At 34.1% G+C, this 27,827-nt stretch overlaps 2 protein-coding genes and 1 long non-coding RNA gene across 3 annotated transcripts; 2 read left to right on the top strand and 1 right to left on the bottom strand.

Moving 5' to 3' along the window:
• Positions 1 to 1,360: 1,360 nt before the first annotated feature.
• On the top strand, positions 1,361 to 9,954 carry LOC141683085 (uncharacterized). Its single transcript, XR_012560106.1, has 4 exons — positions 1,361 to 1,693; positions 6,521 to 6,598; positions 7,134 to 7,264; positions 9,631 to 9,954. It is a non-coding gene; the product is annotated as an uncharacterized LOC141683085 (long non-coding RNA).
• Positions 9,955 to 11,987: 2,033 nt separating this feature from the next.
• LOC141682584 (uncharacterized) lies at positions 11,988 to 13,948 on the bottom strand. The gene is given in 5 exon segments (XM_074487274.1): positions 11,988 to 12,034; positions 12,223 to 12,323; positions 12,793 to 12,824; positions 12,915 to 12,994; positions 13,811 to 13,948. Coding segments are annotated over 2 exon segments (147 nt in total). The 5' UTR covers position 12,323; positions 12,793 to 12,824; positions 12,915 to 12,994; positions 13,811 to 13,948.
• Positions 13,299 to 14,915, top strand: LOC141685102 (MYB-like transcription factor EOBII). Its single transcript, XM_074490228.1, has 2 exons — positions 13,299 to 13,384; positions 14,537 to 14,915. Exons 1-2 carry the CDS (start codon positions 13,299 to 13,301, stop codon positions 14,913 to 14,915), a joined length of 465 nt encoding a protein of 154 aa, XP_074346329.1.
• The last annotated feature ends 12,912 nt before the right edge of the window (positions 14,916 to 27,827 follow it).

Here is a 27,827-nt window from a genome sequence, read left to right on the forward strand (position 1 = left end):
TGCTAAGAGTGTTTGTCTATTAATCAAACGTTCCAAGTTACCACTAGAAGACCCACCTTCACTCAAGCTGTGCTTTACCAACATAGCCATCCGATCATCTGATTTAATAAACTCGTTTTTCCTCTCAATCATCAGTTCTTTGATCATACTTTATATCAAATGCAAGTACAGAGTAAGTACAATAAGCACGAAAAAACTATATAATGATGTCTGTTCAATTGCCAATCTTGGCAATGAAGAAGATGAAGAAGGCCAATGATAAGAGCGAGGAACATAATATATTTTGAGTGATAAATTATACTTTTTTTGGCTGGTTGATGAGTTAGACATGTTATTTGAATCTTTTTATTTATTTTGAACTACTATTAGTTAATATATTAGATTATTAAATAAAATAAATATTAGTAAAACAATCTAATAAAATCTATGAGATTTTATTTAATCCACCAAAATCGATTCATCAAAATCCACCAAAATCTGCATAGAATTAAAAAAACCAACATTCAAATCCATGTGGAATTTAAACAATCCATGAATTTACAAAATCCATGGATTTACAAAATCCATTAAAATCCATGGATTATTAACAATGCATTAAAATCTCAAATGAATACACCCCGTCAGAGATTAATGATCATTTTTCAATCAATGTCGAATCAAAATCCAAAAATCGAGATTTTCAAATTATGATATCGATCGATTTTATCAAATTAAGGGTTGCGCTCAAGAGATAACTGATTCTTAAAATAGAATCTTAGAAACCATTACAATATAAGACAAATTATGGTGCAGAATCCTAAATTTTAAATAGATCATCCGATCTGAACCTATATACATATTTTTTGCATCGTTTTGTATGCTTAAAAAACATTTTCAAAATATTTTCAGGTTAAAAATCAGATAGGTGACCGATTGCGTCCAAAACACTCAAGCATGATATTTATTGCAAATTTGACTCAAAATGATCATCAATTAACTTAATTTGATCATTCCGTTAAAGTCGAAAATTGAAATTAGCCAAAATCGAAAAATGTTAATATGGGAGGGTATGGCTCGTTTTGGGTTTCAATATGATTATTAAAACTTGTTATTTGACTCACTGAGTCATTATAAAATCTCGTTTTTAATCTTCAAAATCTCAGAAATAATTCAAAAAGGGAGAATAAAAGCCAGATGTCAACATGATTTTATGCGGCTGCGGATTATCTACAATAAAAAAAACCAAAACAAACTTTACAATCCTATATTACCATTTTTCAGTTTTATATAATAATCTTTTTGATATAAATTTGCACGGATATAATTGGTTATAGTTTTTTGTACTTCAGTCACCTGCTTATAATTTAACCCAAATATTTTCACAATATAACTGTGCAATTCCGCAGCAAAACCGTAACAAAGGCAATGAATACAGTCAAGACCAGGCTCCCTAAAGGGAAGTTCTACGGTTGAACCCTTGGTGCTGCTGAAGATGTATAGGTTGCATGAGTTGTTTATGTAAGGGTTGTATGAGAAACATGACCCGTACATCTCATCCTCTTCAAGGCCCGTAAAATCTGGGGTCTACAAAATTTCTTGCCCATTTTCATTTTCTTTTCATAAGGAGTTCCACAAGAATGAAGAAAGTCTTGGTAGGGCATATGAAGTTCCCCAAGTACACTTAAACTGGAGTTTGATTTTCTCTGAACATCAGGTATGTGAACATTTCTCTCCATTTTCTTTAGGTAGCATTCACTGTCTACATTATCATATAACTATACACAGTATCTGCAACTTAAAATATGGAATTATGATCATTTTGAGCATGGAAGGTGTTCGATAATATTACTAAAACAAAGATGTTTTTTTTCTTTATAGAACGATATGCTAAGCACATTTGATAGACTTAAGTAGATCATTTTAAAACCTGCTTAGGGTGTATCTTCTCGTATAACAATTTGTGGCTTCTCTAGCACTCTAATCTAGTAAATAAGCCCTCCTATCTTCGTAACAACATATACGATGCTGAAACATTTAGGACTCGGTGGAGACTATGGCTTTGGTTAAGACAGGAACCAAACAATGTATATGTAGTTAATAAATTCATGGAGTTCATGTTTGTGTAAGTAATGGGATTTTTAAAGTTTTAATTGTATTAGAGTTAATATGATTTTATCAAATATATAAGTGGTATGCATGTATAGTGTTTCAAAGCTTGAAAACTACTTTGGACCAAAGTTGTTTTTGGAGTACATGGAGTTCTGTAAGCTATATTTACCTGGATCCTGTATTGTTTATAATGTCAATTTTGAACTGTTATTTTCTGGAATTCCCCGAATTATGTGAATCACACTGAGCCTGTGATGCAGGTCAGTTGACAAAAAATGTTTATTTGATCTTAAATGAGTTTTGCTACGAGATTTATCATAATTATAATTCAAGGAAACTGTTTGAGGTGCTTGCGTATATGTTTTTTGGAGATCTGGATTTTATAAGTAAAGTGAGGAGAAATTGAAACTGTAACAGAAATTGACTTGTTTTTAACTTGTTTATAATTTTAGAGCTCTGTTTAAGCACACTAGATTTGTCTTGGGAATTACTAAAATTGTCAGGGTATACATGTATACTAGCATTAGTTGAGATTAGGGGTGAGAATCAGTCGGTTTGACCAATTTTGAATGGTCAAACCAAATTGAACCGAAAATTTCGGTTTTCCTAAATACAAAACCGAAACCAGACCTTGGTTAGATAGTCAACCGACCAAACTAGCCTGTTCAAAGTGTTTCAGTTTTAGCCCATTAACTTGTACAAACATATCTGTAATTATAGAACCACACATCATATCCATTACTTTTTTATGAAATAAATTCAAGTATTAGGCTATTAGCTGTAACTATTAACTTATTTATCTTAATAAAATGACTTCGAATTCAAAGTAAGAATATGAGTAACCAAAAGAGAGTGTGAAATTAAAGTAAGGGCAGAGGGATTAGAATTTAGTTGATAAATGAATTTTATAATAATGAGGCTGATGTAATCTTCACTTTTCATCGTTGTCATGTTTATAAGTGGCAAATTATTTTGTGGAAACAACTAAAGAAGAGAACTCATGGAAAGGGTGTGTTTTCTGTGACAAGTTATTGATAGGGATCATGACAGATTTACGATCTTGATTGTTTCCCTCTACTTGGTTTTCTAAACAAGTCCATAAGCATACTTGTATAATCAGTTGGTTATGGCTGATATTTATTGTTAGGTTGATTGTCATACTTGAGTCTCGCTTAGCTGCATGTATGCTTTCTATCTTCAATCTGCTTTAGATTTTTCATACGTAGCTACTTGTACTTGCCATGAGGGTCCTCATATTTTCTTAGTATTTATATATTTATCAATTTAGCCAACATAAATAAGAGAGAAAAGAACTTTGGTGAGAGAACAAGATGATATGAGAAAAAAATGAGAAATGTCGCTGCTTTTAATGAAAAGATAAAAAACTGTACCTATCTCATATATTTTAATTAAATTTGAATAGAAAATCCTTGTGTGACTGGGGTCTATATATAAATGGGCCAAATATTTTAACTTTAAGAGAGGTCCATTTATTGAATTACTTATATATTTTATATATTCGGTCGGTTTGGTTTGTAAGGGCCGGTTTCACATATGAACCTAACCCGAACCATAAATATTTTGGATTTTAAAATGTAAACCATGACGGACCTAAACCAAAAAACCCGAAAATTTCAGTTTGATCAGTTCAATTCAAGCGAAAAAATTATGCTCAACTCTAGTTGGAAGTTCTAGTTTAATTCAAAATATCTAGCAACGAGTTCATTATGAGCACATGGGTTAAACATGATTCTTGTAAAATGGATTTATCACTAATCTGTTACTTAAAATTGTATAATCTGAGTAGATTAAAGTTATGACTCAAATAAGATGAAAGAGTAAGTTTCAAATGAGAATACAGGACTTAGTTATACTTGTATAGGAGTACTGTTAAATGTTTAGGAAAATGCATTCATATATTTTTATCGATAATCGGATGATTGGAGGTGACAAACACATATGTTATCTTGTTGCATAAGACGTACCATGGATAAGTTGCCGAGAATTGTAGCTCAATTCTTATTATATGATCTATCTTCGGAAGCTGTTTTTAGGAAGAAATGATGTGAGTGAGGAGAGTGCTCTGCTAGGTATAGACTCATGACCCGTGGATATCTATATTGGGTTGAAAGAAGATTATACTTGTCAAGTTTACATAGTAAGCCAAAACAAAATAGCATTTATGGATATTTTCAAAAATTGTTTTAGGTAGTTCTCTAATTAAGAAAAATATATATGAAGTGATTTTGTTTTATGGCATAATTCTGAACTGTGTTGTATGCAAATTATTGAGTTTTTATTCGTTTATGAGTTGATCTATAAGTGCATTAGTGTAGTTATCCAGTTTGTAGCCCGTATAAGAACAAACATCTTTGTCAAAAGTCGAACAAATGAATGCCAGTGTTAATGAGCAGGTTGGCTTTTGACATTATGTTATGCCTTAGTGCCCCTTCAATAACCAAAAGCTTCAAGTTGCCAACTTTTCACTTTTTATCTGGAAGGTTGAGGATCAATTTGCATATATCTTTTGCAAATAGAGTGCAACTTACAATTAAGTTTTTTCTCCTAGTAGAGAGGGCAATGAAGGATATTGAAGACTGCATCTTTATTATAGATATTTTTAAATAAATTCAAAGATGTCAGGGAAAAGGTATATCTGAAGTTGGAGCATGGATTTGGTATTAAGTCTGTAGCTAGTACATTCACATCAATTTTCCCATGACTATAAAATTGTTTCCCCCAAATGATTGTCGACAAAATACTGAGATATGATTAGTTAAGCCTTTTCAATTTGCAAATGGTAGCTTTGTGGGAGATCTAAGTTATCATGGCTGCCGCATTTGACAATTGCAGCTTCCAATCTTGACTGATATTTTCCGAATTATGCTAATATGTTGGTAGAATACTATACGCGCTTTTAAGAAACGACATGAAACATGTATTAAAGTATGCTAGAACAATTTTTTTGATTAAAAAAATATGCATGACATGAATTATGAAGTACAGAAAGTAACAGTTATCTTTTGTTGATTCACATCGCACGTAGTGCTCAATTTGAATTGATTGCTTATCGTGCATTTTTCCGTAGGTTTTGTAAGCTCCTCCCATTGTTAAGCTTCACTTCTTTATATATCACCTATGGTGCTTATTTCTGGAGCACAAGCATTCGTGCTCCAGTGGTTTAGCATGTGTACATTGAGTTCAATTCTATTGAAAAATGAATTATTTTTTCTTGCTCCTTTATGCGCATATACCATTCATCTTTAATATTAGGCCTCCTCCTTTGCCCGTCACAAGGTCCATATTTGTATTTTCTCTGATGCGCATATGACCCCCCACTCTATATGTTTTGCCAAGTTACTGCTGTGGATTCCCATGTCTCTCTCACGTTGATTTTATCTTTATTTATTATTTTTGCTTCTCCAAGAGTCCAAAAATTTCACATGATATGCAGCATGTCTGATCAGTTCGCAGCTGAATACCAGTCTTTTAATTGTTTATTTTCTTCTGCCATATGCCCCAACGAATATGCTGCAGTTTTATTGCTCCTCCGTGCTTCTTTATTCTGTACCACTTGATTGACATGCCAAGCATTTAGTTTAACTTTTTGACCTATATCTCCATGAAGTCCCATGTTTGGTCCTTCTTGCCTCTTTTTTTAAAAAAAAATAAAAAAACCCATAGCATAATCAAAACAGACTTTAGTATCACGGGTCAGATGATTTAAAATGCCACTTAATTATTGTTGCTAGCTGCTGGGTTTTAGAATAACTGCATCATTCTTTCCTCACAATAATTGACCCATCTGAACTACATGAAGATCTCCATTGCATTTCTGCTTATTGAGTTGATTCAGTGCGAAGAAATATGTCTCCTTACTGTATAATGGATTTGTTTTTGATTCCTTGGATGTTGGGGTAGACGGTAGACCACAATTATTGTGGCTGAATCATGCATGGCCTGGCCAGAATTTTCGATAATCCCTAGTGACATAGATAGCCAGATAGGCCAGAGTGCATGATTGTGTTGAGAAACATGGTGTTCGCAAGTATTGGGGCAGCAATCGTTTAAAATCTACCAGGTTGCTTTTGCTTCATTATATGTCCTTTGTAATTGAAAGCCTTTTTCTGAATTATGGAAAAAAATATTTGTCATGGTTGAAATTGTTGATACAAAGGAATGGAGAAAGGTCAGGGAACACTGTCAGAGAGCTGAGAGCTTTTTTCTGGTCCATGTCCACTGCTTGTTCACACTTGAACTATGAGTTTAGTAGTGAATAACTTCTTAATACTGTATGTTATTTAAACTAGCTGATATTAATATTACTTGATGAAAAAGCCTAATGCACAAAACTTGTTTGGGATTTAAGTGCGCAGTATTGAGGTGCTTTAGTATTTTCTTATCATCTTATGTGATTTATTTAAATCTTCAGGTACACTTGGAGCAAAAGTATCACCTCTTGAATTTGAAGGTCTTGATCGGCTTTTCAGCAACACGCCTAACAAGGCAGGTACATGAATATGCTTTACAAAATTATGATACATGTTGATAGGAGATATTACTTGATAGAAATGTCACTCAATGGGTGGAAAAGTGTTTCAGTTGTATTCAAAATATATATTTAATAACTTAAAATGATCATAGGGAAGTCCTTAGTTCTGTTCCTCATTTTCTGTGGTCTCACATTTATGATAATGTACGCATCTAGGCATGACTAATTTTGAATGAGCTTGCTTGAATCATACCTATGCTAATCAACCAAATCAGCAAACGAGCTGAATAATAATTGTTAAGTAGCAATAAGAATTGAAAATATATGAGTATTACAGTTAACTGAATTAGTGCAGTTGCATGTTCTTCCTCATCTGCTCGTCCGCTAGATACAATGTACGAAACTTCTCATTGCCATTATCTAGCTAAAGGATGTTTTAGTTCAAGTTGCAGTTCAGTGCTCCACTTAGCTAATAGTCCACTACATCTTTTTTGTTGCTGGCGAAGAAATACTCTACATTATAAGTTTGTAAATAAATTACTAATACATTCAGGAAGCATGGGATGACATATTTATTGTGCCAGTGATACAATATAGTGGAGATTGCTGTTGCTGATTTTAATATTGAATTTGTAATCCTATGCTCTAAGCTTCACTATTCTGCAAAATGGAAGAATCAAGAAGGTAAATCTGACTATTGAGATATTTGCTTCCATGTTGTTTTGACCAAACTATGAATTGCTAAGCATAGATACAAATCGATAAATAGTCTCGGATAAGACATTGGTTGTTTATAGCCATCTAAAGTATGTTGTAGAGTAGTTGTGCTGCCATGTAGCTTTCTGCTTAGAGTATCATATTCACTTTAATTTTACTTTGGATACATGAAAAGGCAACTTCTGTGTATGTGCTTATTTCTGCAAGACAACTTGCATTGATAAGATAAAATCCAAGTATAATTGGTAGATATGTATATGCTCGATGTATTTAGGGTAAAAGTAAAGAAGAAAGAAGATTTAAGTGGCCCCGGTTAGGAATTGGTCATTTTAATTCTAGATTTATGTTTGCTTTGAATGTAAACCCACATATCATGTTCAAACTCATTTCATTTGTCCTTTCTTTGTACTTGTTTTGTGGATGGCATCTGACTAAACCTAATTTAACATGCTCCTTGTTCTACCATTACAGTTAATTGATGCTTTTTCTTTACAGAAAGTAGTATCATATATAATCGTTTCATAGATAGCAACTACATGTTTCGTCCAGTGTTTTCTAAGATTGATGGAACTGTTTATCTATGGCACTGATTTGATTGTGCAGACACAATGTTGAACTAGAGTTGCTTTTTTTGTTTGGACTGAACTAGAGTTTCCTTGGAGTTTATTAATATGAGTATGTATGTACTTAAAGTTAAATGGAGAGAAATTGAGAGCAACATCCGCTTCAACCATACCCTGTGATAAATTATATCAAATACGAAGAATGGTGATTTTTTATAAGGGATTTGTCATGCTTGTTTGTATGTTTTTAGGAAATTGCCTGTTAGCAACAAAGTTGATTTGTTTGATTAATAATATTTAACGTTTCAAGATATTTAATAATTTGTTAGTTTATGATCGTGTTATGTCTATCTCATAACAATGCAAAATTTTATGTATATTCATAACCCAAAATGCGGATGTGTCTATCTCATAACAATGCAAAATTGTCCGTATATTCATAAATCCAAAATGCCGATGAGGTCCTAGCCTATTGGAGACGGTAGATGCCGTTCTTAACTCCTAATGGCTCATTTGAATTAAAAAAAATCCAAAATGATCTGTACATTTAAGATGTGATTGTTTTTAGCCTAGGCCCTGGGATGCATGCTCACCCAACTTATGTAAAGAGGATTTGATTTGGTCCAAAAATAAGTGGAACTAGCAGAGAAGAAGTAATCTTATTATGGTGGTCCTGTCCACTTTTACTCCGGTGTTACTCTTCTTTTTTTTTCTATTTAAACATTTTTCTAGCTTTATGTAATGGATTTGCCGAACAAATTTAAGTTGTAGATGTTTAGCTGTTTATATAAGTATTAAAAGGTTAGGGTCAAGAGCGCGATGAGATAGTTAATTGGTAAGTGCTTATCTCTTATTGTACCAGAGTTCGATTTTCGCTCACCCCTGGATTTAGAATTTAGAAGAACATATACTCTTAGTTGCAAGGCATGAAAATATTATTCAAAAAGAAGGTTAGGTCGAAGCTGTTTTTACCATTCAGTATTAAGATTATGTAAAAACAAAACTGTATATGTAAAATATAAATCATAATGAGTATACTTTCAAGTTTCAAGTGGTGCAAAGATTTGGTTTTTTGATAATGACCTGGAATTGGTGCAAAAATTCCGAGGGAATGGTCTTTTCCATGGCATACAACTAATAGTTAGGTCTCATGTCCTGATAAATGCAAATAGCAATAGAAAAAGTAAAATACAAAAGAGTGGCAGTGTTTAGAGTTATTTTAGCATGTTATTATGTTACTTCTTGTAGTTGATTACTGTATAATCAATCTTCTTGTATTGGTTTTTTAATTAACCAAAGGGGAAACAGTTTTATAAATAACGTATCAAGTTGCTTTTTGTTCATTGGCGAAGTACATTTTCATACAAATGGGTGATAGATAAGCTGTATTCTGTAATGATCAGTGATCTATATTTAGTTTAATGATGATTAAACAAAATTAGTCTTTAGGATTGAGACTTGGGATTTTAATTTTATTCTAGACTAGAAAAGCTAAAAGAAGAAAACGTTATTGGGTCCAAATAAGACGATCTAAATTTTGTCAATATTAACGGGCCCTAATGAAATCTGTTGGGCCTATCTAACAGCCTATCTTATATATAAAGTAATAGTATATTTTTGGAGTTTCTTTGGTTCTTATTTCATGGATCACAGTTTGTTAGTTTGATGTTCTAGTAATCAGATCTAGGGTTTTAAGTTTTAGTTTGTAATGTTAGGTTTTTATGCATTTTGTTTTGTGATTTTGATACTTTCATCTTTCTTGGATCTCAGATTATTTAAATTGAGATCAGCGAATTCAGTGGCTCATGCTATTGCTAAGGCGTCTAGTTCTATGTCCGGTCATGAAAAGTGGAGTTGTATTCCCTCTTTTCTTATCGATGTAATTGCCAAGGACTTGAGTTCCTAATAAAAAATTTCTCTTTGGTTCTCGAAAAAAAAATTGAGATCAATTCACTGTTATAGGTACCTCCCATTAGCTTAAGGTGTTATTTCCTTACTTTCAAATATTTGTTAGGTTTTTTGATGTTTCAGGGTGCTTCTTAGAGAGTTTTTAGACTAATTTCATGTATGTAATATGGGGATATAGTTTTTCCACCTGCATTCTTTTATATATAATCTTTTATTGTAAAAAAAATCTTCTATAAAGTATTATATAAAATAATTTATTTGTATCATAAAATTCATTAAAATTTATTTTAATTTTATTAGTATTTATTGGTATTAATGATATATGAATATTAAAGTAGAGTGGACCAGAAGAAGCTCAATCTACGAAGTATAATTAACAAAAGAGAAATCTCAAAGATCTCAATATTTTTTTTAAAAAGTTTCGAATTTTGAAATGTGCAATAAATCATTTATTTTTTCTTTAGTAGTAGAATGTACCTCCCCACTAATTAAAACGATGTATTTCGACAACATTTTTAGATCTATCTTGGGACTCCATGATGCCATATAAATAAAAAGTTTTGGAAATTTTTCACTCAAAAATTATATTTATTAAATTCCTTTGAAATTTATAATTCCTGTGTATTCGGATTAAGAAAAATCTTAAGGACTTTGGGTAATTCAATAAGTATTTTGAAAATTATTGATAGTTATATGTTTTTTTTTATTTCTAAAATATGGTGGGCTGTAAATTTAATAAAATGAATTAAGTAATAGTATTAAAAATACTGAATGTTACATTCACCTAATACTTTCTATTTATATGCATGTCAAAGATTACCTTTCTAACTCTGGTTGAATCTGTTATTATGTTTAAAGTAAAGTGTAATTAGGCAACGATATGGATAGATCAGACCATTACGTGGCAACTGGTAAAGCCATGCACGTACACTTCCATGTCCATCCATATTCGAAAAGTATATAAACATATAAAGCTTCCGCCAAATGGTTTACGTCATAAAAATCGTTAATTGATCTAATATGAACAACGGTTTCGTAAAATATAGAGAATTTTTCGGAACGAGATGGAGCACTGATTAGAAAATTGCCGGAGCACTAATTACAACACTAGTTATCTGGTCCTAATTAGGGTCGAGAGAGTTGAGTTTTGAATATGTAGTAATTCAAGAGGAGGTTAATAAATTCAACAGTTGAATCGGCTCGTTTAACCAATCGAGTATAAATTTTAATCTGAACTCGACTAGTTTAATTTCTAAACGAGCCGAATTTATTAAATCGATCGAGTCCGATCGTCTAATTTTACACTTAATCAAGTTAAACTTTTCATCCAAACTCAAATCATTTAATTTTACAAGCCGAATAACGAGTCAAGATTTCTACCTCAACTCGACTCGTTTAACTAAACGAGTTGAGTTGAATAGACTTAAACCAGTTCAAGAAAGGAGAATTGTGCCGAATGAAGGCAAGACGGAACAAGAGCTGGACGGGACGAGACCTGGGGCACTAATTAGAACATGAATTGACGGATACTACTCAAATATATTATAATGAGTGATGACATGATGTGTAATTTAAAAAATACTTAGTTTTATATTACTATTATGTTTTTATTTATTTTAAAAACCACACCACTTAAAAAAAGCTGTAACGACATTTAAACAGGAATCACTTTGACGAGAAACTAATTGTGAGATTTTGGTTGGAGGGAAAATAATTCGATGCATATAAAAGAAAGACTAGGGAATACCAACTCATGATGATGTAGATAATCACTGGTCTCCATTTTGAAACTTTTATATACATAAAAGAATCACTTCAAATTTCCAAAACAGGAAAATAAAAAAGTAAAGAAAAAGTAATAGTAATAGTATTATGCCTGTTAAGGGAAAGTTAGGTTAGAAGGTGTGTTACGTACTTTGATAATCCGTGTTTAGCAGTATAATTAGTGAGTAAATTGTAACTTAAGGTATCTTTATAAAAGCCCAAGGCCAGTTCCATAATAACATCTTCCTTAACATACACAAATAGCAACATCATATGAATATTAGTAATATTGATTCTTCAACACACTAGCTAGCTAGCTGGCTTACTTCTCTATCTAATTAATCATCTTTACATCTGTTTCCAAAAATGGATAAGAAAGCTCAGCAACAGCTACAGTTGGATGCTGAAGTGAGGAAAGGGCCATGGACTATGGAAGAAGATCTGATTCTCATCAATTATATCGCCAATCATGGCGAAGGTGTCTGGAATTCCCTTGCTAAATCTGCTGGTAATTATTCAGTATCTTATACTCGTTAACAGTAAACATACACAAGCACAAACATACACAACACACACAGATATTGTTTCTTAGTTCTAACAAATTTAGTGTACTATGTATGGCTAACTAGTAGTTGTTCGTACACTTATATATATATTTTGGAATGGATTACTGTAAGGTTTGAAGCGTACCGGAAAGAGCTGCAGACTCCGATGGCTAAACTATCTGCGTCCTGATGTAAGGAGGGGTAATATTACTCCAGAAGAACAACTGTTGATCATGGAACTTCATGCTAAGTGGGGAAACAGGTACATGCATGCAGATTCAATTTTTAAAAATTGGTATTTTGTGCATATATATTGGGCTTGTGGAGTAAACGGAGCTACATATATGGCTAGCAATATAGATTTCTATCCTTTTTCATTCTCAAATATTAATTTTTTTCCCTTTAAAGCTACTACATGATCATCTATATATTCATAATTTCATATATATGTATAACAAAATTCACAATTTTGCATTCATGTTATTTTGATTAAATTAATCTCATTGAATTCATATTAAATTGTTCAAGGTAAGTTAAATAAAATATACACAATTATTTCTTGGCTACAAAAAACAATACGCAGAAGAGAAAGATTTTGGATTTCTGGATTCTTATCAACCATATGAATATGAATATGAATGTGAATCAATATCTATTATCTACCACTAGTAGTTTTCTATATGATGCATGTTATAACGCTTGTCCGCCATCTTACTTGGGTTGTTCATGAGCTTTAACCGGCAATACCTGTCAATCATCAATTACATCAGAATGGATGCCTTCTTAATCATTAGAATATCACTTGCTTTTTTAACTGGACTTCTTATAGGTACCTACTTCCTTTTTCCTTCCTCCTGTATAGTCTTTCTACGTACCAGTATCAGCCCATGTTTGACGCCGCGACTTATAAGTTACTTCTGAGTTGAAAATTCATACATTTTTTAACTTATAAATTACTTATAAGTTTTTCAAACGAATTAGCCCCCTTCATATATCTATAGTAAGTTGCATACTATATATAGTTGATGAACTGATGCATGCAGAAATAGAATTGTGTCTTACCATAGTTTATGCATAAAATCCAATAAAATATATTTGAAGATATATGGGATTGAGAATTGAGAATTGTTGTACAAAATATATAATCTAGCTAGAGCATGCATAAATACAATACATGTATATAGATAGGACATAGGGGTGGATATATACTGCTAGTGAAAGATGAGTTTGGAACGCGGAATAGGCAAAGAAAGCGTAAGCCAATGGAAGTTTCCATTTCAAGGTGAAGCCATTTCAATTGCTACACTGTAAAGCCCTTCCCTCTTAATCAAAATAGCCTTGTACAAGTCAAATAGATGATTTAGTTGATTTTGACAAGTGCCCCCTTATGTTTTGGCTCTTCAAGACATTGTGGCCCTAACAACTTAGTGTATCAACCCCCATTCATTCTTCAATACCCCCTTTACTCTCATTAGGGCTAATAATTATTACTACATATACATTATAAATTTCTATGGTGCTAAAATTATCAATAACCTTATCTACCCAGAATCATTTTAAAATCAATCTCTTGTACTTGTAACCTTAAAGTAGCTACACCTTAAGAGGACTATACGTACAATTATTTACTTTCTACACATTTTCTAGCTATATGTACTAGTACATGTGACATATATGTGTTTTCTATATGATATATGATTATGAATTTCGAATGTAGTATTAGAGAATCGAACCTTGTAAATACATGCATGATTCACATTTCAATTGCGCGATGGATGCTTTGTGAAAATCGAGATTTGGAAGGAATGTATACATTTGGATGAAATATAATCGAATATTGTGTGTTTCCGGGTAAGTGGTGCAACAATTCGATGTGTTCATGGGGGAGTAATTTAGCGTATTATAGCTTAGAGGACGTTCCTTTAAATAACAAGCACAACATATGAATTAGGCTGTGCTCACATTTGGACCGTGGAACATGAGCTTTTTATTTTTGATCCACATAAAAGAAACATGTAACATGCTTCTATTTCAACATATGTTATATTGTATTTACTCCCTTTGCTACATTTTTTAACTAATAGTGGGCCTTAACCTAATTTTCAGGTATACTGTTTATCCTCTTTCATAACACACACACAGACTTCTTCTTTCTTTTTCATGCCAAGTTAAATCTTACATTCTTTTTTGGATAAATTAGTTAGTTATTTTTATATATAGGGCAAAGCCCGAATTCAGATAGCTTGTAAATTTGATATTCTGCATTCTTTGTGTAGTAAATGTTAGACTGATGTCTATCATGCTCCTAGACGTCGATTAAAACCCTTACCCTTCTCTACATATGCGAAAACATTGGTTCATTTTTTTAGTAGTAGTGCTTAATTAGATCAGATTAAACTTTAATTTATTTTTGAACTAATCTGATTTGTTAAAAAAGTAATTGTTGTTACATAATGTAGGTGGTCGAAAATTGCTAAGCATTTGCCGGGAAGAACCGATAACGAAATTAAGAACTTCTGGAGGACAAGGATTCAGAAGCACATGAAGCAAGCTGATCAACAAAACTTCAGTACTGGACAGAGTTCTAACTCAGAGCACATTATGTGGAACAATGAAAATCAAGCAAGCTCCAGCCACTTGACTTCTGGTGCTCCTCAAGATTATGCAATGGATAATTATTCGCCGCCGACGTACCCGGCTAATATGGACATGACTGCTGCTGCTCTGCCGCCGCCTTCTTTTCCGGCTGATCAAACTAATGAAAATATGTGGAACATGGAGGATTTTTGGTCTATTCACCTGCTAAATAATGACCAAACCCACGAGGGACTTCATTAATTTCAAGTTATTTATCAAACATTGCCCTGTACTTATATATTATGTCTAACAAACATATAGTACACTACATCTATATATTGTATGCATGCATTTTCTATATTAAAAACAGGCCCAAATTTGATTTGGATTATAAGTATTATGTTTGTCTTAATCACCGATCTTAATATTATAGAATTTATTTATAGGGACGCGCGATAGGGTTCTTTAAACCCTAATTAAGAAAACCTGCAAAAAATCTATTATATACTCCAAATATGTTTGGTTATCTTGATGAAAAAATTATAATTAAGTTTATTAACAATTTTAAGTAAGCCTATAATACCTTTCAAACTATTGACTTCGTGTAATACAAATGGCCACGTCAATATAATCATCCGTACATTGCTTTATGTAGTAAACGTGAGAAGTAGTTTGTAATCTCTAAATTAGTAATAATCTTTGATTTGACTGATGATTAAGGATTGAATGGGTGGGAAAGTATTGTAATCTCTAAACTAGAACTAATCTTTGATTTGACTGATGATTAAAGAGTGATTGGGTGGGGATGTATTGTTTTATTCATAACTATACTTATTAAACCCAAAAAGAGCTTATGTTTTTCTAACTTGTTGTTTACCCTATTAAGGTTACCTTTATGTTAATTAGTAGAATATTTATATTCTGTGCTAAACCTTAATTTGTTTACCAACTTTTATCAAAACTTAGAATTCAGGTTAAGTCACGAAAGTTGTGAAGTCTTGTCTATGTGGGCGCTTCTGGTCGCGATTGGATTTAGTGTTAGTGATCATTATTAGCTTTCAATCCTCTCTTGTTTTCATATGTCACTATGAGAAAAACGGGTTATTTCCACGGGACAAAATCCATTGTATATAGCTTTTTTCCGACAGAAATCGGTGAAATTAAACTAAACTCGAATGATTCCTGAACTGTGTCATATAATCGGGTAGTAATTACAATAAATATGGGCTTGTTTTCCCGTAAATTATTTCCCGTAAATTCGTATTCTAAAACCTATACTTCATTCAAATCATTTGTGCCACTAATAAAAATAAATATGGGCTTGTTTTCTTATCGTTTTAAATAGAAGTTATGGTGTCAAGCATTTTGGTGCGATAAGTTCATAGTTTCAATCAAATAAATAATCAAATAAATGATTTTTAAACTTTTTATATTAACTTTTTATGACTAATATCCGTTGATTTTATTAAATTCTACGGATTCTTTTTCAACGGAAGATTAACCACCACTGATGTTTGTTCGACGGATATTTAATACTACGGACATTTGTTTGACGAAAAGTGTTTGCTACGGAGTTCCGTAGAAATAATAAATTCAACGGATTCTTTTTCAACAGAAGTTTAATTAACACTGATATTTGTTCGACGAATATTTAATACTACAGATATTTGTTTGATGGAACGTGTTTGCTACGGAAATCCGTAGAAATAATAAATTCTACGGATTTGTTTTCAACGGAAGTTTAACTACTACGAATATTTGTTCGACGGATATTTAATATTACGGATTTCCGTTGTAAAACTTAATCCCACAGATGTAATTGCAACGGATGTTTTTATCGACAGAATTCGGTAGAATTAAACTTTCTTGGCAAAAATTCCGTGGAAAACACCGCTTTTTCTTGTAGTGTGTTTCTTTGTGTGTGCATGTCAGCGTGTAGGGCTTGTAATTCGAGTTGGGCGAGCTTGATAGAACTGTAATGCAAGTCGGGTGAGCTTTAGTTAAATGAGTTCCAGTTTGGATAGAGGTTAAGCGAGCTGACTCGACTTGATTCCTCAATTAAACGAGCATCATTTTTTGATCAAATAAGTGTAAAATTAAATGAGCCGAATTGGGTGTTAGGCTCGCCCGACTCGTTAAAACCGGCTCATTTAGCTAATGATTCAGCTCGACTCGACTCATGAAATTAAATAAGTCAAATTCGGGCAGAAGTTTAGATTCGGCTCGACTGAGCTCAATTACCCTCGATCCAAATTACGCTCGTCTCGAAATTTGGCTCGCTCGAACCGAATTACAGTCTATTTATGTGTGATTTATGAGGCTTATACTTGCATATATATATATAGTTGCATTCGTATTTTAAGAATCTTAAGATTTATATTATTTTTATCTTAAATCTTAAGAATTTTTTAATACAAAGGTATTTGTCATTTGATGAATTCAAATCATTTAGTTTTGAGCGTGGCCTCTCACGAAAAAATTGAGTTTGAGGCATTAAAAAGAGGGCAATAGGGCAAGAGACACTCATTATTGACCTTCATATCTCTCAACTGATTTTGCTTTAATGCTTTAATGGCAAACTGGTTGGACGAGAAGGCATTGACAAATCTAATTAGCAAAAATTTTCACGACATAGATAAGTCTCAAGTCCCATATGAAAAAAAACCATAAGCCAATATATTGTCTCGCTTACTTTTATGTATCATCGTATATCACATTATACCTAAATGTGCACATACAAGTCGGAGGTCTTTTGTGAAAATAAATTTTTCATTATTTTGAATGAGGTTAAGACTGCGCATATAATATTCTCCTTAAACACTTTATGCGATATATATTGAATACCATTGATTGATTAATTTAAGAATACTAGTATTAGCATATTAATTCCGTAACCTTGTAAATATAACAAACAACATAGGTCATGGCGATTTAATTAGGGTTGGCAAATACCGAAACCATGCCAAACTAAATAACTTGTCAAATGAAGTAAATTATGTAGTAGTTTGAGAAAATTGAAGAAGTGATTCTTCTTAAAACATATATGTGCCTTACCTTATCTTGAAATGAAAGTTAAGACAAGCCTAACTTTGAAGTGCTAATATATATAGAAGAACTCTTCACATGGATCTTCTTTTCTCCATCGATCTAACTTTCTTATGTAATTCCATGCCCACTTGCACATATATCACATGTCTGGTTGGCTTGATGACTCCTTTGATGTTTATGTATTTTCCATTACAACAAGAGACCATCATAGATATAGATGTTAATTAGCTTCTTTTTTTTTATTCCATAGCTTTTTTCTAACTCTACCAGATAAAAAAAATTAGTCGGAGTTGGGTAGTCTAAATTTCCGACTGATTACATAAATAATTCGCAACTATTTTCTGTAACAAACTGCACCCTTTGAATTTATGCATTTTTTTTAAGATTCTGATTCAGACTCGGAATATTTTACATTTTATATACGAAATGGTATATGCTAACTACTGAATTAGGTCTCATGTAATATTTTTTCAAAAAAAAAAAAAGAAGGACTCATGTAATATTGACATGCACTTGTTTTATGCTGGACAAGAATCAAGAATATAGTTTAGGTGTAGTGAATTAAATTATTTTTCTGTTTTTTCAAAAATTTATACTAAACTTTTGTTAATTTAGACAGTTGACGAAAACTCGAGTTCATTCTCGTCCTCTTAGTTTTTCCTCTGATTTTGCAAGAGTATTGACTATTTCTATCATAATTTTAGGAGAAATGTGGCAAAATATGGCAATTCAAAAAATTACTCTTTTTATTACTTAAAAACACATTTTTTATTTATATTTCTACAAAACACATTTTTACATACGTTTATACTAATTTTAGAATACAAAAAAAATAATAAAAAAATTAAAAGTTTAAAAACACATCTAAAAGATATGTGTTTATGATGTGAAGATACGTTTACAAATTATTAACGCGGATAAAAACGGCGTTATCTGTAATATAGACCTAGTAACACAACAATAGTTCTTCACGTTGTTGATAAATGCACGTTTTACTTACGCTTATTTGTGATAATAAGAGTCATTTTTCTATTTTATAATATTTTGAATCATTTACTTTATTAAAAGCCATTATTTATTTTGCACACGTACAAGGACTAGTTAAGAATGAAACTTCTCCTTCCACTCAATAGCCACTTAACATGATAAGTAACACATCAAAGACAACTCCAATCCCCCGGCCATGTCTGCTTTTATGATTAAACGTGTGTATTAATAATGTGTGTGTTGTACCATTGTTTGATTGCTTTGATGCATATGTGATGGAGAGATACGAATGTGTTGTTGATTCTCGTAAAGTTGTGAAAACTCCCATATTTTATCGTCCAAGACAAATAGTAGGAAGTTTGTTGAGGTCCTTACTGTTTACCCGAGTTATACGAAATAAATTCTGGCATTATTTGGGCCGCTTGGTTGTCTCTTAATCACATGTTTTTTTTGTGCATACAGGTAAATAATTTATCAGCATCAAACAATTTTTTTTTAAAAAAAATCAACCTTTTAGTATTTATAATTTTGCACTTTAGTCAGAGGTGCATTAATTTAGTTGATCTGGCCCCAAGTTATATCTCTACAGTGTTGTACTAAATGAACTGAACCCAGTATTAAGCAAATTAACTTAACCCTGTTTGGGCCAAAATTTCGATTCTAATGATCATTCTTAGTGGGCCACATCTTAGATACTAATCTTTTTTAGTGGGCCAAAATTTAGATACTAATCATTCTTGACTAGTTTCAGCTTGGTGCACTTTGTGTACCTCAGTTTTCATATCTAGCAATATGTGTACCTCAAGTTCGTAGATTTTTGTAAGGTGTGTACTTTCGTTAGTTTGAAGATTAACACCGTTAGAAAGAGGGGCAACAATGGAATTTGGCCGCAGTTGAAAGGAGGGGCAACGACTATTCTGTTTGTGTGTTGCAGCAAGCAAAACTTTGTTTTTCTTGTTGCCGTGTCTGAATACTGTGAATGCCGCGGGTTGTCCGAACTGCTTGGACAGAAGACATTACAAGACATTACTATCTTCCAGAGGTATATCTTTTACAAGTTCTGGAATATGTGGCAGCTCTAAATTGGTATTCTCTTCCTTTCTATGTCCATTTTGTTCAAGAATTCTACTACCTTCCGGAGCATATCACATTCCTTTTCACTGTCTGTAAGATCACCGTTTTCTTCGGCTCGTTTTCTAATTATAGCTTCTTCTAGCAATTTCGACAATTCCTTGATCTTATTAACATAAGCCGATTTTTTTTACTTTGAAGCACCTTGTTCACAGAAATTATATATATATAATTATTTAAGTATATACAAAATTTGTACTTAAAAATATAAATTAAACATTTGTATACAAGTTATGAATATTACTTTTTTGAGTAACGCATGCATATTATTCAAAAAATATCCATACTTTAAATTCATAATAATAGTTTGGTTAGAAAAAATTAGCTTATCAACATATTAATTATATTATCAAACATATTTCGAATAAAACTTTACATATTATAAATATTTAAATTTATGTTTAAATTTTCTATTAACAATTTTAATTTAGAGTTCAGTAATATTAAATAATGTTTTTTTAATATTTATATTTATAAATATAAGTGTAATGAAAAAATTATATATAAATCGTGATATAATCAAAGAAATGACTAATGAGTAATAAATACTACACTTATAAGTTATTTATGTTAAATATCTTATAACTAGCATATTCAAAATGAATTTTATGTAAAATTAATAGGTAAAGTATGTTGTAAATTTATTTGTATGTTTATTAAATAAAATTATTATTTTTTCTGGAAAAATAATAATTTTATTTCAAAACTTAAAAAAAATTGATTTTTCTTACATAAATATATAAATTTATTATAAATTTTGGAGCCTCGCAACTTTAGGGGCCTTAGAGGCTTAGACCACCGCCGCCTATTAAATTTATAAAGACAGTTCATCAGATGAATCTCCTTGCTCCCTATCAGCCTTGGCAGCCTGCTGATCTTCCTCGGCCTTTTGGATTAAATTGGTAAGAACATCAATCTCATGCTTTGCATCATCAAGCATACTATCATATTTCCCATTCAATGCTCTTAAAACCAGCTTTGAATTTTCTGCCTGGGTTTCAAGATTTTCATGTTCATCTTGACTAGACAAGAGTTTTTCTTTTGCTTCTCTAGCTTCTAAAGAAACTGCATGTAATGCTGAAGCTGACCCTCCATTGCTTTCTTACTATTCTCTTCTTCTTTCTTAAAATTTTCCAACTCATTTATAATTTTATTTTTCTCTTCTAGCAGCGTCTGAACACTGTCGGCATCAAGCTTTTCATTGTTCAAAGCCTGGATTTTCTCATCCTTCACAGCATCAAGATTCTTTAGAGATTCAATTTCCTTTGCCATTTCAGATGCTTGTTCCTTGGCCATATAAATATTTCGCTTGAAAACCTCTCTGTGATACTTTTGACATTTCCAATAAACCGACTTGTTCTTTAAGAGAAACAATTTCAGATTCTGCATCATGCAACAAATCATTACTTTCTTCTAGTTGTTGCATGATTGAGTCCAAATACTCTAATGCAGTAGAGAAGTGCCAAAAAAAAGTAGTTAAAAACTGGAAATGTCTGTGCTGCCCTTTGCATACTAACGGTGTTAACTTCAATCTAACGGAAGTACACACTTTGCAAGAATCCGGTAACTTCAAGTACACAGTTTGCTAGATATGAAATCACAGGTACACAAAGTGCACAATCGTGAAACTAGAGGTACACGGTGTGCATTTTCATCATTCTTAGTTGATCAGAATTTAGGTTGGCACCTCATTTTGCCAGCGGGTGACGTCTGAGTTATACTTCTTTTTTTGTTGCTAAACAACGTCTGAGTTATATTTAATCAATCTATTTAATCAATCTCGTTTATAATATTCACATTTGCGAATGTAAAAATTTGAGGATAAAGTTTGTTATACTTTGTAAATAAGGGTTAATATAGTGGTTGAGTAAGAAGATAATAAGTTTGTAAATAAGGGTAAGTGTAGTGATTGAACGAAAATAAAAGTTAGTGTAGTGGTTGAGCGAAAATAAGGGTTAGTGTAGTGATTGTGATAGTGCATAAGGCTTCTAGAAGGATTGGGTCCGGACTCCTAACTCCCTCCAGTCCCGCATACCACTAGTCCAGACTATCTAGTCCCGTCGGCCCACTCTTTGGAAGCCCCAGCACGTGAACCACGTGACCAAACACACGATATGGATAGTTGTCATTGATCAATCATGAGAACAACCTGGGCATGTGTCAGGAGATCGTTAGAACATTCATCAGCCATTCCCATCATGACACGTGTAAGGCATCCATCTCAGTCATGTGTCATCCGCTACAAGCTTAACATCAATGCTATGTGTCTTCAGAAGGTGGAAGTACACACTTCCTGAACTTTTATCTATCTCAGATGAAGCAAACTTTGATAATGCATCTGCCTTAGCATTTTCGTCCCTCGGAATGTGCTCAACATGGCATTCATCGAATTGGGTTACCACAACCCTTACTAGGCGAACATATTTAGCCATCGTATCATCCCTTGCCTCAAACTCTCCCTTCACTTGGGATATGACCAGCTTCGAGTCTCCACAGACTTTTAAGTTCTTGACTCTAAGTGTCCCTGCTAAGCCAAGACCAGCTATCAAAGTTTCATATTCTGCCTCATTGTTTGTGGTTGGGAAGTCTAACTTCATGGCATACTCAATTAAGAACCCATCAGGGCTTTGTAAAACCATCAAAGGACATGGGGAAATTTCATACCATCTAGATCAGAATCATCAAAAGACATTGTTACTCATGTCCTGACCCTCTTCGGGGTTTCCCCAACAATATGCATAACTTCTTGGGCATACACTTTCCTGGAGTTTTTGGATAATCCAGCAGCAGTTGGTCGTCCAAAAATCGTGTTTATCATAGGTCCTCGGGGTCGTTGTCCTCCAAAGATCGTATTTATAACTAAAAAAATAGAGAATAAGATGATTACAGAGGTTTCATCCAAACGCATAGAAGTTTTAGGAAAGTATTAGATGGTAAATTGATTTAAATAATCTTAATGGAAGCTGTTATAGTAACTTGTGGAGAATATTACGAATGATGATAAAATATGTAAGAAAACTAAATAAAATAATATATTTTTAAATGATATATATATACATAAATATATGTGTATATATATATATTTATTTATTTAAATAAAAAATATAGTTTTAATCAGTCTTAAATAATTTAAATCAGATATATATATTCTTTGTATTCTTCAAAAGTTCATAGAAGAAAAGTAACCCTAGTATTTAGTTTTAAATTTACTATAATTTTTTGTTTTATTTATAAGCAAAACAAATTATATTTTTAAAAAAACTTAATTCGAATGTACAACTAAAAGTACATGAACAAAAGATAATAAGGCTAGAACTTAAAAGTTGTAAAATGAAATGTAAGAATATCTAGAGGGGTTGAGCAAGATCGAACGTGTTTCTAATCAAGCTTGTTATGGATTAAAAACTAGGTATATAATTGTTGTATTTATTACTAAAGAATGTGAGCTTCGAGGCTCGATTTGACTGCTCTTGTGTTTTGTGACTCAATCTGCCTTAACAAGATTCCTACGTACCTTACTGATTGCCAAGGATTAAGTCAAAAAACGTAGTTCTGATTTGTGGGGTGAGGCCCCATATATAGATGTTTAGAGTCCTTGAATTGGTCTTGGGTTGTGAGACTTGGTGATCAAGTCTCAGAATTAGAATGGACTTTGGAATTAGAATTAGAATTAGAATGTGTCATGTGTCATCCGCTCCTAGAACCAACGACTACGATGCAAAGGTACCAACCCCTAAACCCTATCCTTGGGTTATAAATAGCCCAATGAGAAAATGTTTAGGGGTTAATCACTCTCTTACACTCATATACACACACAACCACCTGGCATTCATATCTATCTTTGTCTTTCCCAAAAGCGAGTTCTTACTCTCACACCGGAGGTGTCGCGGGACCCAAATCCCCCTTCCGGTGTTGTTTTGAAGAAACCCCACGACAGCTACACCTTCACCGCAACGAAGGATCCAGGAATGGCGTCGAAGAAGCAGCCCCGCCACGAGGAGTTATCATTTGAGGCTAGAAGGAGGTGGCGCTCCATCCTTGGGTCTCGGTGCCACTGGATTCATCTTCACCGGCAAACCCTTTAAAGAGTCCATTTCTTTAACTTGTAAGAACCCAAGCAACCAAACTCTCTCATAAATACGAATGTTGTTTATTTAAGCCACATTTGTGTGTACTCGTTATTTTAGGTCACGTTTGTGTGAGCCCTGTTTCGTTGATTTAAGTCACGTTGGTGTGTACTATTGATATTTTCGATTGTTTTAGAACCCCGAATTTATTTTTTACGCATATTGCCTTTGTGTTCTAAGACTCAGCTGCACCTATTCTACGATATTGTTAACTAGTCCCAGAAAGTTGTTTAAACCAGTCCCAAAAAGCTGTTTGTTGTTGTTCTGGATAGTTTTCATTATTTTCAAAAAGCAACCTAAGATCAATATTGTTAGCTTCAAATTTTGGTTAGTTGTTGTTGGTGCATTTGAAACAATGGCAAGAGCAGGAAAAAGTACCGTTAGGCGACCCTCTGCTAGTACCCAGGTCCATGACCCGAACCACTCCCAGGCTCAGGACCCAGGAGCCGACCGAGAGACACTCCGGGAGCAACCATTGCCACACACCCCCATCCTGGAAAGGGTGGTAAATCCTCGGGAGCCAGGAGCCTTAGTGAGCTAAACCAATACAAGTATATTAATGTCCCGGTGGCTGAGGAACACATGGTCAACCTCACCAGCAATGAGCTAGCAGAAGAAATCTGGTTCTATAGACAAGAGCAAGCCCGTGTCCAGGAGGAAGCCGAACTAGAGGAGGAACCGAAAGAGTCCGGGGACTCCCAGCAATCCCGGAGATCTGTCTTTGACCGTATTAGAGCTAAAGGGAAGAAGAACAAAAAAGATCAGTACAATAAGAAAGAAACTGAAGCAGCCAAGCAGAAATTGTTGAAAGAGATGAGAGAACGAATCAGAAGGGAAGAAGAAGAAAAGCTTGAGCTAAAGAGTAAAAAAAGAATGCATATAGGAGAAGAGAAGCTACTGGCCACATCCAAGACTAAGAGGACCCGGAAGGAGCCCACCCCCGAGGTCATTTCTGATGATGATGAAGAAAATCAAAATGATCTCAAGGATTTGATTTATGAACTACAAAGGAAAATGGACAAAGACTCTGGAATGAAAATTGGGAAAACTTTGACACCTTTCAGCCACTCCCTGGAGGCTATTCCCCGACAGAGGGACCTAGAGCACTATAACTTTGATTCTTTTGATGGCTTGGGGGACCCTGAAGAACACTTGAATTACTTTGAGCAGATTGCACAGATATACTACTGCAATGATTTGACAAAGTCCAGGTTCTTTGCATCGACTCTTAAGGGAGGGGCTTAAAGGTGGTTTAACAAGATACCCTCCCGAAACATCCACAGCTGGAAAGAGTTCTGCGGAGCCATTTTCAGGAGGTCCCGAGCAAACAAGACACATGAGATGCACATGTATCACCTGGAAACCATCCGACAACATGACAATGAATCTCTCTCAGCCTATATGAGGCATTTACAAGAAGCAATCAACAAGATCTCAAACTTGGACGAGTGGGAGGCTCTGAGCATCTTCAGAAGAAATTTAGACCCTGAGCACAATGAAAGATACATTGTAGAACTGATCAACAAAGAGCCCCAGAGTCTGGTGGCAACCTACTCCATGACTTCCAGATTCATCAAAGAAATGGATGTACTCCAAGCTATGAGGATGACCCGGAATGGGGGATCTAGGAGCAAGAATTCTGATGATCGACCGAAAGGGGGTTACCATCAGGATAAAAAATTCAAGCAAAGCTAGCAGGGTCAGGAGAGACAGACTACTCCAATATTTCAAAGACTTGGTCCCAGGACGGAATCCCAGAGTGACACAGGACCGGCCAAGCAGTCCCGGGATCCAAAGCAGGAGCCGGACTGGACTTCCCTAAACATGAACCGAGAGGAAATTTTGAAGGAAATAAAAGACAAGCCATTTTATTACCCTCTGAAACCAATACAGACTCCTTCGGAGAGCAGACCTTATAATAGGAAGTGCGACTATCATGAAACACATGGCCACAAGACTGAGAACTACTTATCACTTAAGTACTTCATCGAGGAGCAAGTCAAGAAAGAGAACTTGAACAAGTACCTAGTCCGGGACGGCAACCAAAGAGGGGAAGGGCCAAAGAAAAGAAAGAATGTAGTGAATGTGGTCCTAGGAGGCTCCCACTCCCCACCACGGAGCCCGGACTCTGGAGAAGAAGTACTCTACATCCAATCACTCCCAAAGATGGTAATATGTTTCAACATCAAGGACTATGAAGGGGTCAATCCTAACCACAATGAAGCCTTAGTTGTCACTTGGATATTTTTGACAATGAAGTAAGGAGAATGCTAATAGACAACGGCTCCTCGGTAAATATTCTCTTCAGCATACTATGGATCGAATGCAGCTAGGGAGTGTCCACTTGAATGATTGCCGGGAAGACCCACTCCATGGGTTCGGGAACAACTTAGTCCAATCCGAGGGACCCTGTACTTATCTGTCCTTTTCGGAACTGCACACAACCAAGTCACTTACATCATCAAGTTATATATCATCAATACTCTTTCATCATATAATGGCATAATTAGACGATCATCTTTAACTAGGATGCAAGCAATAACTTCAATTTCCCATCTCAAGATCAAGTTCTCAACCCCGACTGGAGTCGGAGAAGTAAAAGGAGATTATGAGGTTGCTGAGAGATGCTACAGTCAATACTTGGTAATGGCAGAAACTCACCAGGATAACAAAAGAAAGGCCATAGTTTTCGCAAACAACAAAGTGTCAAAAAGCACCGCCCTAGCTCAAGAGAAGAAACAAGAAGAGAAGTGCAAGTCATTGAATCCAATCCGGATCCAAAAGTAACCAAACCAAGTTCGGAAGAACTGAAAAGCAACCAAGGCATGGTAGTTATTGAATCAAATCCGGTCCTAGAACAGGCTAATCCTACCATGTAAGCAATCAAAGAAAAAGAATCATCACAAGCTAATAACTACTTGAAGAAGAACGCCGAAGCCCAGATTCATTAAATAGTCTCGACCCAAGACCAAGCAAAGATTGAGGCAACAATAGAAACATAAGAAATTCATATTGATAAAAGTAGTCCTACCAAAAGGGTGAAAGTTGGATCCGGACTCGAAACAGTCTTTAGAGAAGAACTGGTATCCTTGCTCCGGGAGTAGAGAGACGTGTTTTCCTGGAGTCCAAGAGATATGCCCGAATTGCATGAGTCCATAACAATGCACAACTTGGACGTCAACCCGGACCAAAAGCCGGTTAAAAAAAAAAGGAATTTTGCCCCGGAGAGGCAAAGGGCGATGGACGAAGAAGTAGAGAAGTTTCTCAAAGCAGGGATCATCCAAGAAATCAAATACCCGGAATGGTTGGAAAATATTATCATGATGAAGAAATCAAACGGAAAATAGAGAATGTGCATGGACTACACCGACTTGAATGATGTATGCCCGAAGGACCCCTACCCTCTGCCAAATATTGATCAGCTAATAGACTCCACATCCGGACACATCATTCTAAGTTTCATGGACGCCTTCTCCGGATACAACCAGATCAAGATGAACCTGAAATATATAGCAAAGACAATATTCATAACTCACAGAGTAATCTATGCTTATGTGATATTGCCATTTGGACTGGCAAATGCAGGATCCACTTACCAAAGAGCAATGAACAAGATATTCAAGTCCCATATCGGAAGAAACTTGGAGTCCTACATCGACGACATGATTGCAAAGTCAACAACCATCCCGGGACACATCGAATATCTAAAAGAATGCTTTGAAAACCTAAGGAAATATGAACTCAAGTTGAATCCGGAAAAATGCACATTCGGAGTAGGAGCGGGCAAGTTCCTAGGATTCATGATAAGTAACCGAGGAATTGAAGCTAATCCTAAGAAACTTAAAGCAATCCAAGAGATGAAGGTTCCCAGGATACAGAA

The sequence above is a fragment of the Apium graveolens genome, chromosome 9 (genome assembly GCF_009905375.1).
Source record: "Apium graveolens cultivar Ventura chromosome 9, ASM990537v1, whole genome shotgun sequence".
Lineage (NCBI taxonomy): Eukaryota > Viridiplantae > Streptophyta > Magnoliopsida > Apiales > Apiaceae > Apium > Apium graveolens.

Bases quoted from the DNA above. Each gene is read 5' to 3' on its own strand.
- LOC141685102 (XM_074490228.1), top strand. From the start codon at position 13,299: ATGAGTTTGGAACGCGGAATAGGCAAAGAAAGCGTAAGCCAATGGAAG. The intron at 13,385-14,536 runs GTAAAGCCCTTC...TACATAATGTAG, and splicing joins GCCATTTCAATTGCTACACT to GTGGTCGAAAATTGCTAAGC.